The sequence below is a fragment of the Tauraco erythrolophus genome, chromosome 2 (assembly GCF_009769465.1).
Source record: "Tauraco erythrolophus isolate bTauEry1 chromosome 2, bTauEry1.pri, whole genome shotgun sequence".
NCBI classification, from domain to species: domain Eukaryota; kingdom Metazoa; phylum Chordata; class Aves; order Musophagiformes; family Musophagidae; genus Tauraco; species Tauraco erythrolophus.
In genome coordinates, this window is record NC_141466.1 from 60,405,924 (window position 1) to 60,420,487 (window position 14,564).

At 40.9% G+C, this 14,564-nt stretch overlaps 1 protein-coding gene across 1 annotated transcript; it reads left to right on the forward strand.

Annotated features, from left to right (window-relative positions):
- Positions 1-2,360: 2,360 nt before the first annotated feature.
- Positions 2,361-3,845, forward strand: KCNS3 (potassium voltage-gated channel modifier subfamily S member 3). The gene has a single exon (XM_009980245.2). The coding sequence runs from the start codon at positions 2,361-2,363 to the stop codon at positions 3,843-3,845; it is 1,485 nt and encodes a 494-aa protein (XP_009978547.2).
- The last annotated feature ends 10,719 nt before the right edge of the window (positions 3,846-14,564 follow it).

The following is a 14,564-nucleotide window of genomic DNA, read 5'->3' on the forward strand; positions in this document are numbered from 1 at the left end:
ATTTCCTTCTCCTCTCCTTGGCATTTAATCAGAAATTTGAACCCAGTTTTTGAGGTTTTTCCCATTTCCATTTTTTGCTATAATTAACAAGTGACAAGAACAACATTGCACATGAGGATTGACCCTACTGTGAAGCAGGATGGGGTTGTCTCCTTTAAGCGTTGCTGCATTAAAAGGAGGTTGGGAGCTCTGCAGCAGAGTGGGTTCCTCCATGGAAAGCAGCCTCACTGGATCATTCTGTTTGGGATGATAGACTTGGGATCAGTAGCTGGAAAATGCTTCCACCTCCACAATGCAACCAGTTCAGTCAGTTTGTTTTAAAAATGATGAGGAAGTCAGTTCTGGTGCCTAAGAAATTGCACAATGAGTTGCTTTGGATGACTGATGGAGCTGTAGCTAGCAGTGGTGGAGATGCAGACTTCTCTCTGTTCAGGATATTCACAGTTAATTAATGTCAAGAGGTCAGTCCAGCTCAGTCAAGTCTTCCCTTCTTCACAAGACCGCATGGCTCTAGTCTTTTATTTGAAGCTACAGAAAGAAAAAAAACTTGCTCTCTCTACAGATTCAGGGAGTGGATCTATATGACTCAAAAGAACTAGTCCATTAATACAAGCCCCCGAGGCTCAATGAAAGCTGAATTGTTCTGGCTGACAGTGAATAAAGATTGTGAGGTGGGGTTATTTTTTTCTTTTGCCTCCTACTTGTTCTGGAGGTGTAAAGTGGGGCTCACCCTTAAGGCTCAGTATCCCAACCATCCACTCTGGCACTAATTAAAGTCTGCAGTGACTCCTTTGTGAGGAAAATGCTTGGGTTTCTTTTATGCAAAGTAGTGCTGGTGCTTCTTTCTCGTGCCAACATACAGCAGGGATGCAACCATGGTGTACTCAATACAAACAGGGAAATGGATATAACCTTAGTGATCTTCATTAACTGAGTCAGGACACCTTGAGAAGCAGCAAAAAATATTCAAAGTCTAACATGTACCGACTTTGAATCATAATTGATGCTATTGGAGGAGGCACTGAAAGATGGACAGGTATAGAAAGTACTGTCTGTTTCTTGAGTAGCTTCCCCAAGCCATTAAAGAGCACCAAAGCAATTTCTTTGCTTGATATGAGTCCATTTGTTAGGACTGGAGAATTATGATGCTCTCTTGTCACATTTAAAATTCATTGACTTCCATATTAAATTGAAATAAATTAGCTTATTGTACACCAATTAATGTTTAAGTGTCAGAAATCAAAAAAATTTGCTCTCCTCATGATCAGAAGTTATATATAATCTCATGACAAGTGTAAGAACTGCCAATTTTGGCTTGAAGACAACTGCTCCTTAGAAGGAAAGCAGGAGCTAAGTTCTCCTGAAAAAATTAATGTACTTGCTAGTAACTATATCTGCCTTTTTTAATTCAGTTTCAGCTGAATGATTTAACTTACAGTAAAATATGGAAACATTGAAATGTCCTTCTCTCTATCTGCAGGTATCCACAGTTACTTGCTGAGGCAAAACTCCTGTGGAAGTTCCATCTCTAGAAGCTCCTGTTTCCAGAAATGACATTTCAACACCAACTTCTCAGCATTACTGTAGTGGTTGTGACTATACTGTGGCAGAATATGAAGAGCTTCTGGAACTGACCAAGGTTGTAAGAGGGTTGTGACACTCCAGGTGAGTAGGAACAAATACGTACCAGACAAAACTCTGAAGTCAGGAATTAGAAAACTTCAAATGCACCTTCGATATGTTTTCAGGGATACAGAATGCTCTTCTGTGGATGACCAGAAAGAAATTAATTGATATGACAACAGAAGTAGTTGCAGTCCACATTCAAGCAGATAATGTTGAAAGTAGTGGATTATAAATTGCAACATCATATAAATTAATACTGAACTCTACTGAAACCACAATTGAGACACATGTGCTCTTAAATTTTATCCTAAATGTTTTGATGGATTGACAAGTTTGCAGTCTTTAAAGATTTGTTATGTCATTGAAGTAAATTTATTTCATGACTATTAATTTAAGTGTGGTAGTAGAACAGAGACTCCTTTACTGGTGAATAAGGCATTCTTCCCCCACACTAGAAAAAATTAAGGAGAGCTAAATGAGCTCCTATTGCTTTCAAATTTGCTAAGGCTATGTTAAACTGTGAAACTGATTTAAACCTACTTCTGTGAAATGCTGAATAATGGTATTCATCATTTCATTTCTTCTTTTGCTATAGCATTTCACAATATCCGGAGGTGGAAAAAAGACTGTGTCACAACAGCAAAACTGAATTAAATGCTCTAACAGTATCTTATGTTCTTTTCAGGTTCAATGTAATCTCACTGGGCATCAGCAGTGGAACTCTTCTGTTCAAAATGGTTTATGGTGAATTTTTCCGCAGACCTGGCAAAGATGCAGAACTTATCAATTTGAACGTGGGTGGCTTTAAGCAGTCAGTGGATCAAAGTACCTTGCTTCGATTTCCCCATACCAGACTCGGGAAACTTCTCAAATGCCATTCAGAAGAGGCTATTCTAGAACTGTGTGATGATTATAGTGTTGCAGACAAGGAATATTACTTTGACAGGAATCCTTCTTTGTTCCGATATGTTCTAAATTTTTACTATACTGGCAAACTTCACGTCATGGAAGAACTTTGTGTCTTTTCCTTCTGCCAGGAAATAGAGTACTGGGGAATAAACGAGCTCTTTATTGATTCCTGCTGCAGCAATCGGTACCAAGAAAGGAAAGAAGAAGGTCCTGAGAAAGACTGGGATCAGAAGAGCAATGACAGAAGTATAGACTCCTCTAACGAAGAGTCATCCATATTCGATAAAGAGCTGGAAAAGTTTGACGATCTGTGTTTTGGTGAAATAAGAAAGAAGATCTGGGTCAGAATGGAAAATCCCGCATATTGCTTGTCTGCCAAGTTAATAGCCGTGTCGTCCCTGAGTGTTGTCCTGGCGTCAATCGTGGCCATGTGCATTCACAGCATGCCAGAGTTTCAAAGGCTGGACGCTAACGACAGGGAGATTGAAGACCCTGTGCTAGAAGCTGTGGAGATTACGTGCATCATCTGGTTCACTGCTGAGCTAGTGATCAGGCTTATCGCTGCTCCAAGTCAAAAGAAGTTCTGGAAGAAACCACTGAATATCATTGATTTTGTGTCTATTATCCCATTTTATGCCACATTGGCTGTGGACACAAAGGAAGAAGAAAGTGAAGATATTGAAAACATGGGGAAAGTGGTTCAGATCCTGCGGTTAATGAGGATATTTCGCATCCTGAAACTGGCCAGGCACTCTGTAGGACTGCGATCTTTAGGTGCCACTTTGAGACACAGCTATCAGGAAGTTGGACTCCTGCTTTTGTTTTTGTCTGTTGGGATTTCTATTTTTTCAGTGCTTGTCTACTCAGTGGAGAAAGATGATGACTCATCAGAACTGCACAGCATCCCTGTTTGCTGGTGGTGGGCAACCATCAGCATGACCACTGTTGGTTATGGGGACACTTACCCGGTCACGCTTGCTGGAAAGCTGCTCGGCACCCTATGCATTATCTGTGGGATACTAGTGGTAGCACTTCCAATCACCATTATTTTCAATAAGTTTTCAAAGTACTATCAAAAACAAAAAGATATTGATCCAGACCAATGCAACAATGATCGCAAAGAGAAATGTAATGACCTACCTTATTTTAACATTAGGGATATTTATGCAAAAAAGATGCACTCCTTCCTTTCTAGTCTTTCTTCAGTAGGAATCGTAGTCAGCGACCAAGATTCAACAGATGCCTCCAGCATCCAAGATATGGAGGATGTTTATAACACAACATCTTTAGAGAATGGTACAGGAAAATGAGTTGAATCGCGTTCTCTTCCCTTTAATTCTCTTCTGATTCTTGGTAAATGTGGACTTACAAACTTCAGTGAATTTATTAAGAGCAGTTAATTCTCAGGGTACTTAACTCTCAGCCATATTTGGACATTCTTTGCTCTGAGGATGCCATAAAAGCTTCATTGTTTATAAGAGGCTTTAAAATATGCCTCATATGGTGATTTAGTTTTTACACAACTAATGTTATGCATTTTTGGGAAGAAAAAGTCAGGAAAACAGTTTTAAATGTGAAATCAGTATTTGTTTGGGTTTGTGCGGGTCTTTTTTATTTGATTGGTTGTTTTTTTCCCCTGCAGCAATCTGATAGCTTATGCAGGAATCTGCTTTTATAATTTGCTGCTGTTCAGGTAGACATCTATTGCAAACATGTAAGAACTATTGCACAAGTCAGTCAAGTTTTTGCCTGCATATACATCAGGAAAAGAAGGAATTATATATGTGTAAAACTGTGCTCACTAACACATTTATGTAATCCTGGAGTTGGGAACCCATTTCCTAAGTTGGAGCAGAAAAGATATTGGTACATACTGTTTTTACTCCATGGAAGCATAATATTTATGAATTTATTTCCAAAAGCACAATACATTTTTAGTTTGTTAAAATAAATTAATCCCATTGTGCCTATATTTTTCCCGGTGTCCAGCCTAGCCAAGCTCTATCAGGTCCTAAAGCATCTAAATCATGAGTCCCAGGATGAAACATCTGGTGTAGGGTAGGACAAGAGCTTATTTAGCCACCTTTTAGCCACCGGTTCTGCCACTGCGAACCTGAGCAATTCTAGTGCCTGGAGAGGATCCTGCGGCGATTAAGATCACTCCACTGGCTTCCCCAGAGGCTTTGTTTTGTGGGCACTGAAGCAAACGTCTGTGGTGATCTTTCAAAGTTATTGCTCCCTGCTGTCAGCACTGCTCCTTTGCTGGAGGTTGCTGCCTTGGTGGTAGGAGCAAATGGGAGCAGCATCTTGCTGCTCTGGTTCTCAGTCCAGCAACGGAGACGTGCCAATATGCTCTCCTCTACCATATACTGCCCATCAGAGATGTAGAGTGGGCACTTCATGTGAGCACCCATACTTGAAACTATTTCAGCTCCTTTTTCTAAAGTTCATCTATTGGTGATGGCAGCTTTCCTGCTTTGTAATATGGGCTGGAGCAGAGCTCATTGCCTGGCAGAGCACTGCAGCTCTGTGCATTACTCCCCTCTCCAGGGATTTCTTATGCAGCCAGCTAATCCTGCTCTGGTTCAAACTGCATCTTCTCGGGCTATTTAAAAGGAAAGCCAGCCCTTGAGCCTAGCATAAAGAAGTGCTGGAGAAATTCGAGGAGCTTACAGAAGTCCATAGTGTTTCTGAACACTCATTTTCCTTCATTTGTCTAGTGACTAAATTAGATGCTGGGCAATGGAGAATCGAAGATGCTGTGATGTTGATATTTTCTTCAAAGAGAGGCTTGACTTCCCCTCTCCCCCCCCCCCTCCAATTATTGGGCCAAAGGCTGAAACCCCTTACTGAGTTTCTACTCAAGCAGGTTAATCTCAGCAGGAGTTGGCTTCAAGACTGAGTAAAACTAGATGATGGCAATCGATGTTAGCCTCTGCAGAGGTGTCAGAGGTGTCAGATTTTTCAGGTGTCTGCCAGGTTTTCTGTTGCAAAATACATCGAGTAAGTAGCTGAGGTGCACTTACATTTATGGAGACACAGAACTCTAGCGTCTTTCTGAGATGGAGAAACAAAAAAGAATAAGATGGATCAACCTATACCTCAGAAAGAGGTGTCCCTCAGGACTGCTGTGCACCAATATAGTGATGTGGGACTTAAAGAGAATATTTTGAGCTTTGGAGAAACTTCAAAATTTGGCTTATTACTTGCTGAGTGTCGTAAGTGTATGTGATGCTTCACAGATAATTAAGGCTAATTTTTCTCATAGTTAGTGCAGGAATACCAAAAGGGAAAGTTACCCTAAATGTCATTTGTTCTTAGTGAACAATTAACATTACAAAGATGCAATGATATAAAATATTGAATACATATATGCATACGAATCAAATAGAAACCGGCAGAATAACAGCATAAAAATTACTCTCTGTCCAAAGAAACTCTTGGTAGTCTCCATATAAAGATAAATCACATTGCTACTGAAGTTCAAAAGCAATGGAAAATACTGTAATGCAACAAAAACTGCAAGAAATTTGTATTAAATTGTTGAAAATACCTGCTAGTGAAAAATCTCATTTATATATCAGGCATTACCCAAGGATCACAGAGTATACAAGATTTTGTATTAAATTTTACTGACCGGTAGTTTGTCATAAAATTGATAAACTCTTGGTCAAACACATGAATCAATTTTAAGGTTGTGACACTGTAAGTTCCTCTGACTTTTTTTTATGCAGCAAAGTTTGCAGCAAAGTGAGGCATATCTTTTGGATCATATCAGGAGGTAAAGTACATATGTTATCTTGTGTATGTTATTTTGTTTTCTGTGATGAGATCTTGGCTCTTTTCAAATCAGTTGTATCTTAAAAAACGGCTTTGTTGTTTTCTGTTCCCTTTGCTGGAATAAATCCAGCACCTCGGTTTCACATAGGTGTAACTGGGAGCAGGATGTGAGCAGTGTTTCACGCCAAAAGGTACTCCCCACAAGGCAGAACTGCGGTCCTGTTATGTGGACTGGTACTAGAGAATGTCACAAGTCTTGAGTACCAGAAAAAAGCAGATGAGAGCAAATACTGAGATATTGCATGTTCTTCCTGCTAGTAAAAGTTTTTAGTAGAATAATTTACTAGTAAGATATAGGCATAAGAGAGGATTGTTTCTTATTTAGTTTGTCTTCTTCCTTGGTCTAGAGTCGCGTATTATCAACGTGTGATATCAATATCAACGGGAGGTAGATTGTTTATTGCTTTTGTATTCCCATACCGTATGTTTTTCTCTCTAAAAGTACATCCTAAATTCTCTCCAACCAGCTGCTCTGTTTCAGACACCAAAGCACAGAAGAAGTTACTGTTTGGATATGCATCCCATTTTGTATGGGAGAGATTTATTTGTCATTATATAAAGCAGTTTCCTGGCACGTCATTAGTTTCTTTGTCTTGATGGCAAATGCTTCCCCTTCAATACTCATTATTTCCAGAGCAGCATCCATCTTTGCAGCAGTTTTCCCTGGGGGGGCATGGGAAGACACCACTGCACTGCGTTGCAATTCCCTGTTTGAGCGGCTTCCAACTGGCAGGAGGTATCACCCAACTGCCCACAGCTCCTGCCTTGCTGAGAGCAGACTCTGACACTGCCACTGTTTTCTTGGGGTGTGTTAGAAGAGGGGGAAAAAAGGCCAATATAGAGAAATGCGAAAAGAGAAACAGGAGAAAGTAAGAAGCTGTCAATCAAGAGGGACAATGGAAAAGCCTGAGAGGATCTTAGAAGAAAGGAGAAGAGAAAGAAGTTGACAGAAAGAGTCCTCACTTGTCTTCATTTCTTGCTTTTTCCACCAGTGCTTTTCTTCCTTTTCCTCCCGTTCTGCCTCCCATCCCCTCCAGCTGCCACTCTGGCTTCCCTTCCTGCCCAGCCTGTGGCCCAGCAGTTCTGCTTCTGTCCCAGGGTCTTTCTGAGCTCAGAAAGGCATGTTTCCCCTCCCGAATGGCAGCAGGCAGAGCTTCGTGGGGATGAAATTAGTGAGCACTCCTGCTGTGTATATGAGCAGTCATTAACACACTTCCGGGCTATGCTTTTTTGTAAGAAAAGTCACAATGTGGCTCAAATCACAGAGCGTAAACGTGAGCTAAATAAAATGGCACATGTGTCCGGCCTGTGAATGAAATATCTCTTATGGGTTAGGTAGAAATTAGTGTCAGGCACCATAATGCGAAATATTACCATTTAAAAGCAGGCTCTGCCAGTTCCCGGGCAGATGGGTTGTCAGGGAATGCTGAGCGTATCAGGCAGGTTTGACTGGCAGTGCAGTACACGGGCTCGTGGTGTGCCAAGGGCTCCTGACAGGCTGCTGTGTATTAATGCATTTATTCATTTCCACACGTTCCTAACATCTAGAGCAAGTGACAGAAAACCACTAAGCTGTGGAGAGTTTCTCTAATATTTTTTGATTAGCTGACAGCGTTTGTGAAGCTGCTAATACCTCTTCATCCAAAAGAGGACATTCTCAAACCAAACCAGAATAACCCTGTGCTAGATGTGCAATTTGTGGCTGATAGCAGTAGCTCAGTCACAAACGGTAAATATTGCTGTCTGGTGCTCTATAGCTGCAGTGCTGTTGCTTATATTTCTGGAATGTTTATGCTCTGTCCATCAAGAGACAGCAGATGCCATTAAAACCATCTCAGCACTTTCCCGCCGCACAATAATTATGGCATCTCTTCTAAGCACAGCAGAATATCATGACTTGCTGAGACCTCTTTTTTAGTTTCTTGTGTAGTTGTAGTTAATTTTTCATGATGGGCTTATAGTCCAAGCACAATCTAGCAGAAGAAAAAGTGACTGTGTGTCTCTAGACAGGTTGGAAGACTTTGCTATTTACTTCCACTCTGGGCATTGCCCTCCCACCCGACTGGCATAACTAAGGTAGCATAAGGAGTGGTGATTCACGGTGGTATGGGCTGATAGCTGTTGCAGGTAGTTAAGGAGTAAAAGACACAGCTCCTGGGGAATGGATGTAGTTTATATGTAATTGTGTATATACCCTCTGGGTAGAGCTCATTTAGGTGTATAATATAATCAGATTAAATGTAAAATATGACACTTTCCTTGAGAAACCACCTACATCTCTTATCTTTTTAATGAATAACTTGGAGGGGCAGTCTTTGCTTGGAGTTTTAGCAGGTCAAGGGCTGCGAGTCAAGGGCTCTCTCATTCACACACACATCAGTTTTCCCTCAAATCGCATATACCAGGGGGAGAGAGAGACTTTTCAGTGTCTCCAACAGGACCTTGAACCTGTGGGCCAAGGAATTAGGTTCCCAAGATGAGGGCTGGTGGTGGAGGAGAACCTTAATAGGTCCTCCTATTTTAATTTTTGTCAATTAAAACCAATAATAGAACTTTGATAGGTCCTCCTCCTTTAATTTTTGTCAATTAAAACCAATGCCATGCAGCTTCACATGGTGACTTATGGGTGTTATCTGTTCTCACTGTTTCTTTAAAACTATTTCAAGATAGAGCCCAAGAAGACATTGCACGACAATGGTTTAATCTTCCGTTACTTTCTACTATTTAATGGCATGTATATTGTCTAAGTCACCTAATTTTTTGTGGCATTCATGAGTATTTCTACTGCAAATCCTACTCTCACTAGCATATGACTATGCTGGAGATTGGTACAGCCTAATTTAGTGTTATAGTCCTAGGATCTCGTATGAATCAGCAGAGACAGAAAGGCACCCTGGGCAATATTTATTTCCCCTGACTTCAGCTGTTGTGTGGCTGGTCATTTGGGCTCTCTTTCTCAACAGGGAAACAATGACCTCCTTGGGAGACATCACATCCTGTCTGTACAAAGGTCCTATCTGTAGGTTGGTTTTATCTGAAGAGGGCTATACAACAAGCCTGTATGATTTAGTTCCATTAGATGCCTGGCCTTTAGGTAGCCAAAGTGAGATCTGATGAGTGCTAGACAACAAGAGGTAAGGTCTTGATTATCCTCTGGTGGTGGCATCCTTCCCCTCTCAACACTGTATATATAGGAAGGACTGTGTTTTCGATGTAAGCGTCTGAACTTGGGTGGCATGAAGGCACATACAGGAAGTCATTCTGTAGCCTGAAGGCTGGTCAGTGGTAATCACTGAGTAAGGATTGATCCAGTGGAATATTGCTAAAAACAGCTTCCTATACAAGAAAATTTGGACTTTCCCAAAAAGCCTTGCTAGCTGTCTGTTACAGTCTGTAACGACCTGCAAGTTGAGATTCAGTTTCCTGTAGTAACTAAAAAAACACATAATAAAATACCAGAGGGAGCAAACTGGTGTTGGCCAAGAGGCAGGCACAATATGCTGACAGTACTTTTGTGACCTAAATTTGCATTATTTCTTGGCTTCCTGTAAGCTATATAAAATATTCTTATTGTGCCATGTGTTGTAAAATCTGCCCCGGTGCATTAATATAAATATAATAGTGAGCCAAGTCCTGGCGTTACAGCTGTGAAGCTGGAAAAAATTCTGTGCTTGGAGAAACTGCAGAAATATTGTTTAGCTGCAATTGCTGTTTTAACATTCAAGGGGGATCGAGGAGGATAGAGGGACTGTGCCCAGGCACTGGTACATGGGCTTCCCTTTCTTCCTTTGCACACTTAACACTGAGCTCTTCTTGGTTGAGCATATAGGCTGAGGGTCCCCTATAGCCTTAGGGACTGCTCAGCAGACCCTTCCTGGGGCTATTAGGTGTGTGGCCAGCTGTCCCTAGAAAGGGATGGGGTTGTCTGAGAAAGTAGTGAGGTCTGTATAAAATGACCTTTGGGGAGGTCGTTTTGGCTGTCACCACCTTCCTACACCCCTAAGAGACCTGGGAGGGAAAGCGGTAATGAGGAAAAAGTTAAAGGTTCAGATATTTAACTGCAGCCATTTGAAAGCTACTCTGTCTTGTGTTAAGCCAAGGGCTTTTACTGAATCACAGGTAGAGATCTGTATATAACCTTGAACCCATTCCATTAGCTGGAATAATATCTTGCCTTCCCACAGGCTTTGGTTTGCAGGTACAATATGTCCTTTTCTCCAAGCCAGTTTGTAGATGCGATACTGTCTCTGCCTTTCACGCTGGCTGGAGCTTGGATCTTTCTGAAGTGTTGCACATGCTATAAATCATCCTTGCAGCTTCTACTCCATTTCCTAGAAACCTGGAAACTACAAGCGTGAGAGAGTTCTAAACTCTCTACTTCATTATTACTTTTTTACAGCATCAAATGCCATGCATTTCGCAGAAAGAGATTTTACCTGCTCCTGCATTGTGAATTTTAGGACTTTAGGTAATTTTTTTAATCAATTATTTGAAGACCAGCTTAGGTCCTGAGGCAGGGAGGTAGATAAGTTTGGCACTTTATTCCAGGTGATATATTTCCAAGTAGACAAATAAGTATCTATTTATTTGGTTTTTGGAAAATGAACTTGCTATCTTGCATATTTGGATTGTGGATCTTCGGAAAAAAATGTGGTGAATAAATTACTCGTGGTGCTAAAATGCTAGTTGAATGCTCGTTGAGTGCACAGCAGTTCCTTATGAACCAGAAGGATGCCAGTGTCTGACAGCATGGCTTCATAAGTCTCCTGGATGGAAGGCAAATCACATTTTTTTCTTATTTCTCTAAATATTTCAGGAGGGTATGGAGTAACAGTCTTGCTATTCTGTGATGATGGAAAGTGTTAGATGAAATGAAGGACACATTGAAGTTAAGGCAGTTAAAAACTAACATGCTTTTTTTGTAAACACCTCGCTTCCCTTGGAACAATACTTTTCCATGTTGTTCCAACTTTTTTTTTTTTTTTCAGAGGCAAAACCAGGATGTAGCAGAACCACAGCAATATTTTTCCTTGCTGGATATTTTTAAGAATAACTTAGCTCTAGTTATAGGTGTGGAAAGAGAAATGGCTAGTGGGAGGTGCTTGAATTTTTTATAATTTATTTTGTAATTCTGTTCTTTTGCCTTTGGCATCACACACTTTTGCATTAGCATTTTTTTTTTATTGACTGAAGAATCAAAATAAAGAATAGGCAATATTTATCTGGAGTTTTTTTTTGACAATTGAATCTGAAGGAAAAGATAGGGTACAGCATTTCGGTCTGGAGCGATGTCAAATATACTGTTACAGGGCTTGCGAATGAATTTAAAACTCATCAGAAGCATTCCTAAACAACATATGGATTCATACACAGGTATCATACACTTAACGTATCTCAAGCCACAAAACTAAAGTTCTAGCAGTGTTCAGTGAATGAAGGGTTAATAGAAATTCAGTAGTTCTGTTCTAGTTGCAGCTTTTGGTGCAGTGATGTAGTCTTGGCTTTTAGACTGCCTCTGTAAATGAGCAGCTGGTGCTTCAGGTATTTTATATATCTAGACGTATGCAGGCTGACTGGACAGCTGTCAAGGCGTGATTGTGCAGGCTTTTAGAAGTCTGGCACCAAAGGTAACCTCTGTTAATCTGCCAGGCTGGCGCTCGCCGAGGAGCCGCTGCGTTACAGGGCTGTGTGGTGGATGCAGAGGGGTCCCGTTAGGCAGCGCAGCGCCAGCATGGACGTGGGACTGTGGGTCTCTGCCAAGGGTACTCGGAGCAGGGATGTCGCACTTGGTTAGCTTACTCTCGTACCGTCACCTGCTGAAAGCCTCTGTGTGCCCCACTTCACGTTGTAATTAATCCCAAGAAGATTTAGAGGATCTGCAATGGGCTTAGAAAACACAAGGGTTCCTTGGAAGATGAGGGGGGAAAAAGTGGCTTGAAGATTTTTGCCCTGGCTTTTCTGCCTTGCTGTAGGAGTAATGACAGGGCAGGAATGGGAGCAGCATAACAAAATTTAGGTAAAAATTCAGTGTTCAGAGAGTCTTTAGAAACACTGCAAATCCATATGAAAACAAGCGTTGGAGGAATCTAGGGATCAGGATAGGGAGTGCATGCTGGACGTGCCACACAGTTCTTGCATACTCTGCGCTTGAGGCAATGGATGGGAAGAAGATGATATCTGTGCACCAGTGGTTTTCTGCTGCATAGCTGCACCACATGGACTGCAGCCTTCTGTGCCCTGTCCACAATGACCTTCTCAATCCAAAGCCAATTTCCCTAAACATTAAAATGCTTCTTCAGTCCTGAAATCAGAGGAGAGATGCAATGAAAGCAGCTGAAGGAGGTAATGAAGCAGGAAAGAAAAGGCTGATGGTAAGAGCCATGTCTGTAGAGGACATGCTGCAAAGACACTTTATTGGGAAATCTTACCCCGCCACGTTTTGAAGCTTTTCCTCTCCTCAACTCCTACATTTTGGGAAGGGGACAGTCTAGCTCTTAGTGGTCTTTCTTTTCCTTTTGATTCTGTACTTTAGAGCATCCAGGAGGGCTTTGGCAACACATACTCCACCTTTAGGCATACAGCATGTGTCAGGCTATATAACCCATGCAATGTTCCCAGCTATTCAGCAACCTAAAAGAAACGGTGAAGGGAATGAGGTCAGGAAGAAATGCTTTGTGTTGCTAAAATCCTGTTCTCCCACATGTAATTTCTGTATCCAGTTCCTTTAAAATGCAGATGACTTCCTCATCACAAATCTAGTTCACCATACAAAAAACCACTTGCAATAAACCTTACATGGACTGATTATTTATTTTTGGATGGAGGAGAAAAAGAGAAGAAAAGTGCGTGGCTTTTTGTGTGGTAAAAGAAGGCAGGCAAAAATATTTGAATAATAACTGTCAATAATTCCATAGCTATCATAGTAATCTTTGTTGGACTAAATCATCAAAAAGAAACTATATATACACTTGACCATAAAAAAAATAAGGATAGGAAAGAAAAAATGCTGCCTTTTTCCCCTCTCTGACTCCTTCCATGGAGATTGAGATACCTTTCTCTTGGCAAGTCAGATGATGAGCTACTTGTTAATTAAGTGGTCAAAAAAAGTAGCCGAAAAAGGAGTTTGGAATCTGAGACATCTGAGCGTGGAGGAAACCATCTCTGTGATCAATCCTGTCAGTTTTCGACACCTTAATTAAAAGTTATCTTTGGCAGTGTGAAGGCAGCTCAAGCGCTGAGAAAGTGGACAGCTAAGCGTTTTGTTGTGGTCTCTTGGCAAGAAGGGTACTGATGGGATCGGGAGCCAATCCTGCTTCCACCAGGAAGGGAAAACTGTAGGTATTATGATGCAGGCAGGCATGGAGGGGGAGAGACAGATCTAGGCTGGCTCAGGCGGTTTGCTCTTGTGGTGGAGAGCAGTGGCTTTGGGCTACAAAGGATTGGGATCTTCCCTTGCGACTCTAATTGAAGTTTCATGTGATCTTGTGCCAGCCATTCTGTCATTCAGCCCGTCTGGTTTCCATCACGTCTTTTGCCTCTTTTTCTGACATTTAAGCTACGTAGGACAGCAGTTGTCTTTCAATCTATGCACTCCTTCCCTAGGGGAATGTGGTGGTCAAAAATGGGGGGATGATCTTGAAGAAGACTTCATGTTATTGAGAAAGTGGTGACTAAACTGTGGAGAAGTGGAAAAAATTGAGGCCTTGTTGGAAGAGCTGATTTTAGCTTTTGCCAAGTTGTTTAAAATGAGCTATCTTTAGTGAAATGTCTAAGGACAAAAAAAAAGACATATTAATATGGGGGGGGGGAAATAATTGTCCCTTATGCTGTCCTCTCACAGTTACATAAAAATTAGTATCATTTATTCCTGCAAACAATAGATTTTTCTGTTTGATTGCTGAACCATTAAAAAAAAAATCTGTAATTTAAGACCCCTTGAGCTTTTTTCTTTGACTCAATGTTTCATTTGATTTTGAGGGATTAATGCTTTTGCATTTAATTAAATTTAGGCTGGATTGAAATAAAAAAGAGTTTCACAATGAAAAAGTATTTTTTTAGAATATGTTGAAATACATTTCAGCATCTTTGGAAACAAGATGGTCTTAGAAAATTTCACAATGAAATATGCACTGTTCCAAAATCCCTCCTGCCTTTTTTGTTTTGTTTTTGTTCGGTTTGTTTGTTTTGTG

Coding starts and splice junctions, on each gene's coding strand:
- KCNS3 (XM_009980245.2), top strand. CDS start 2,361: ATGGTTTATGGTGAATTTTTCCGCAGACCTGGCAAAGATGCAGAACTT.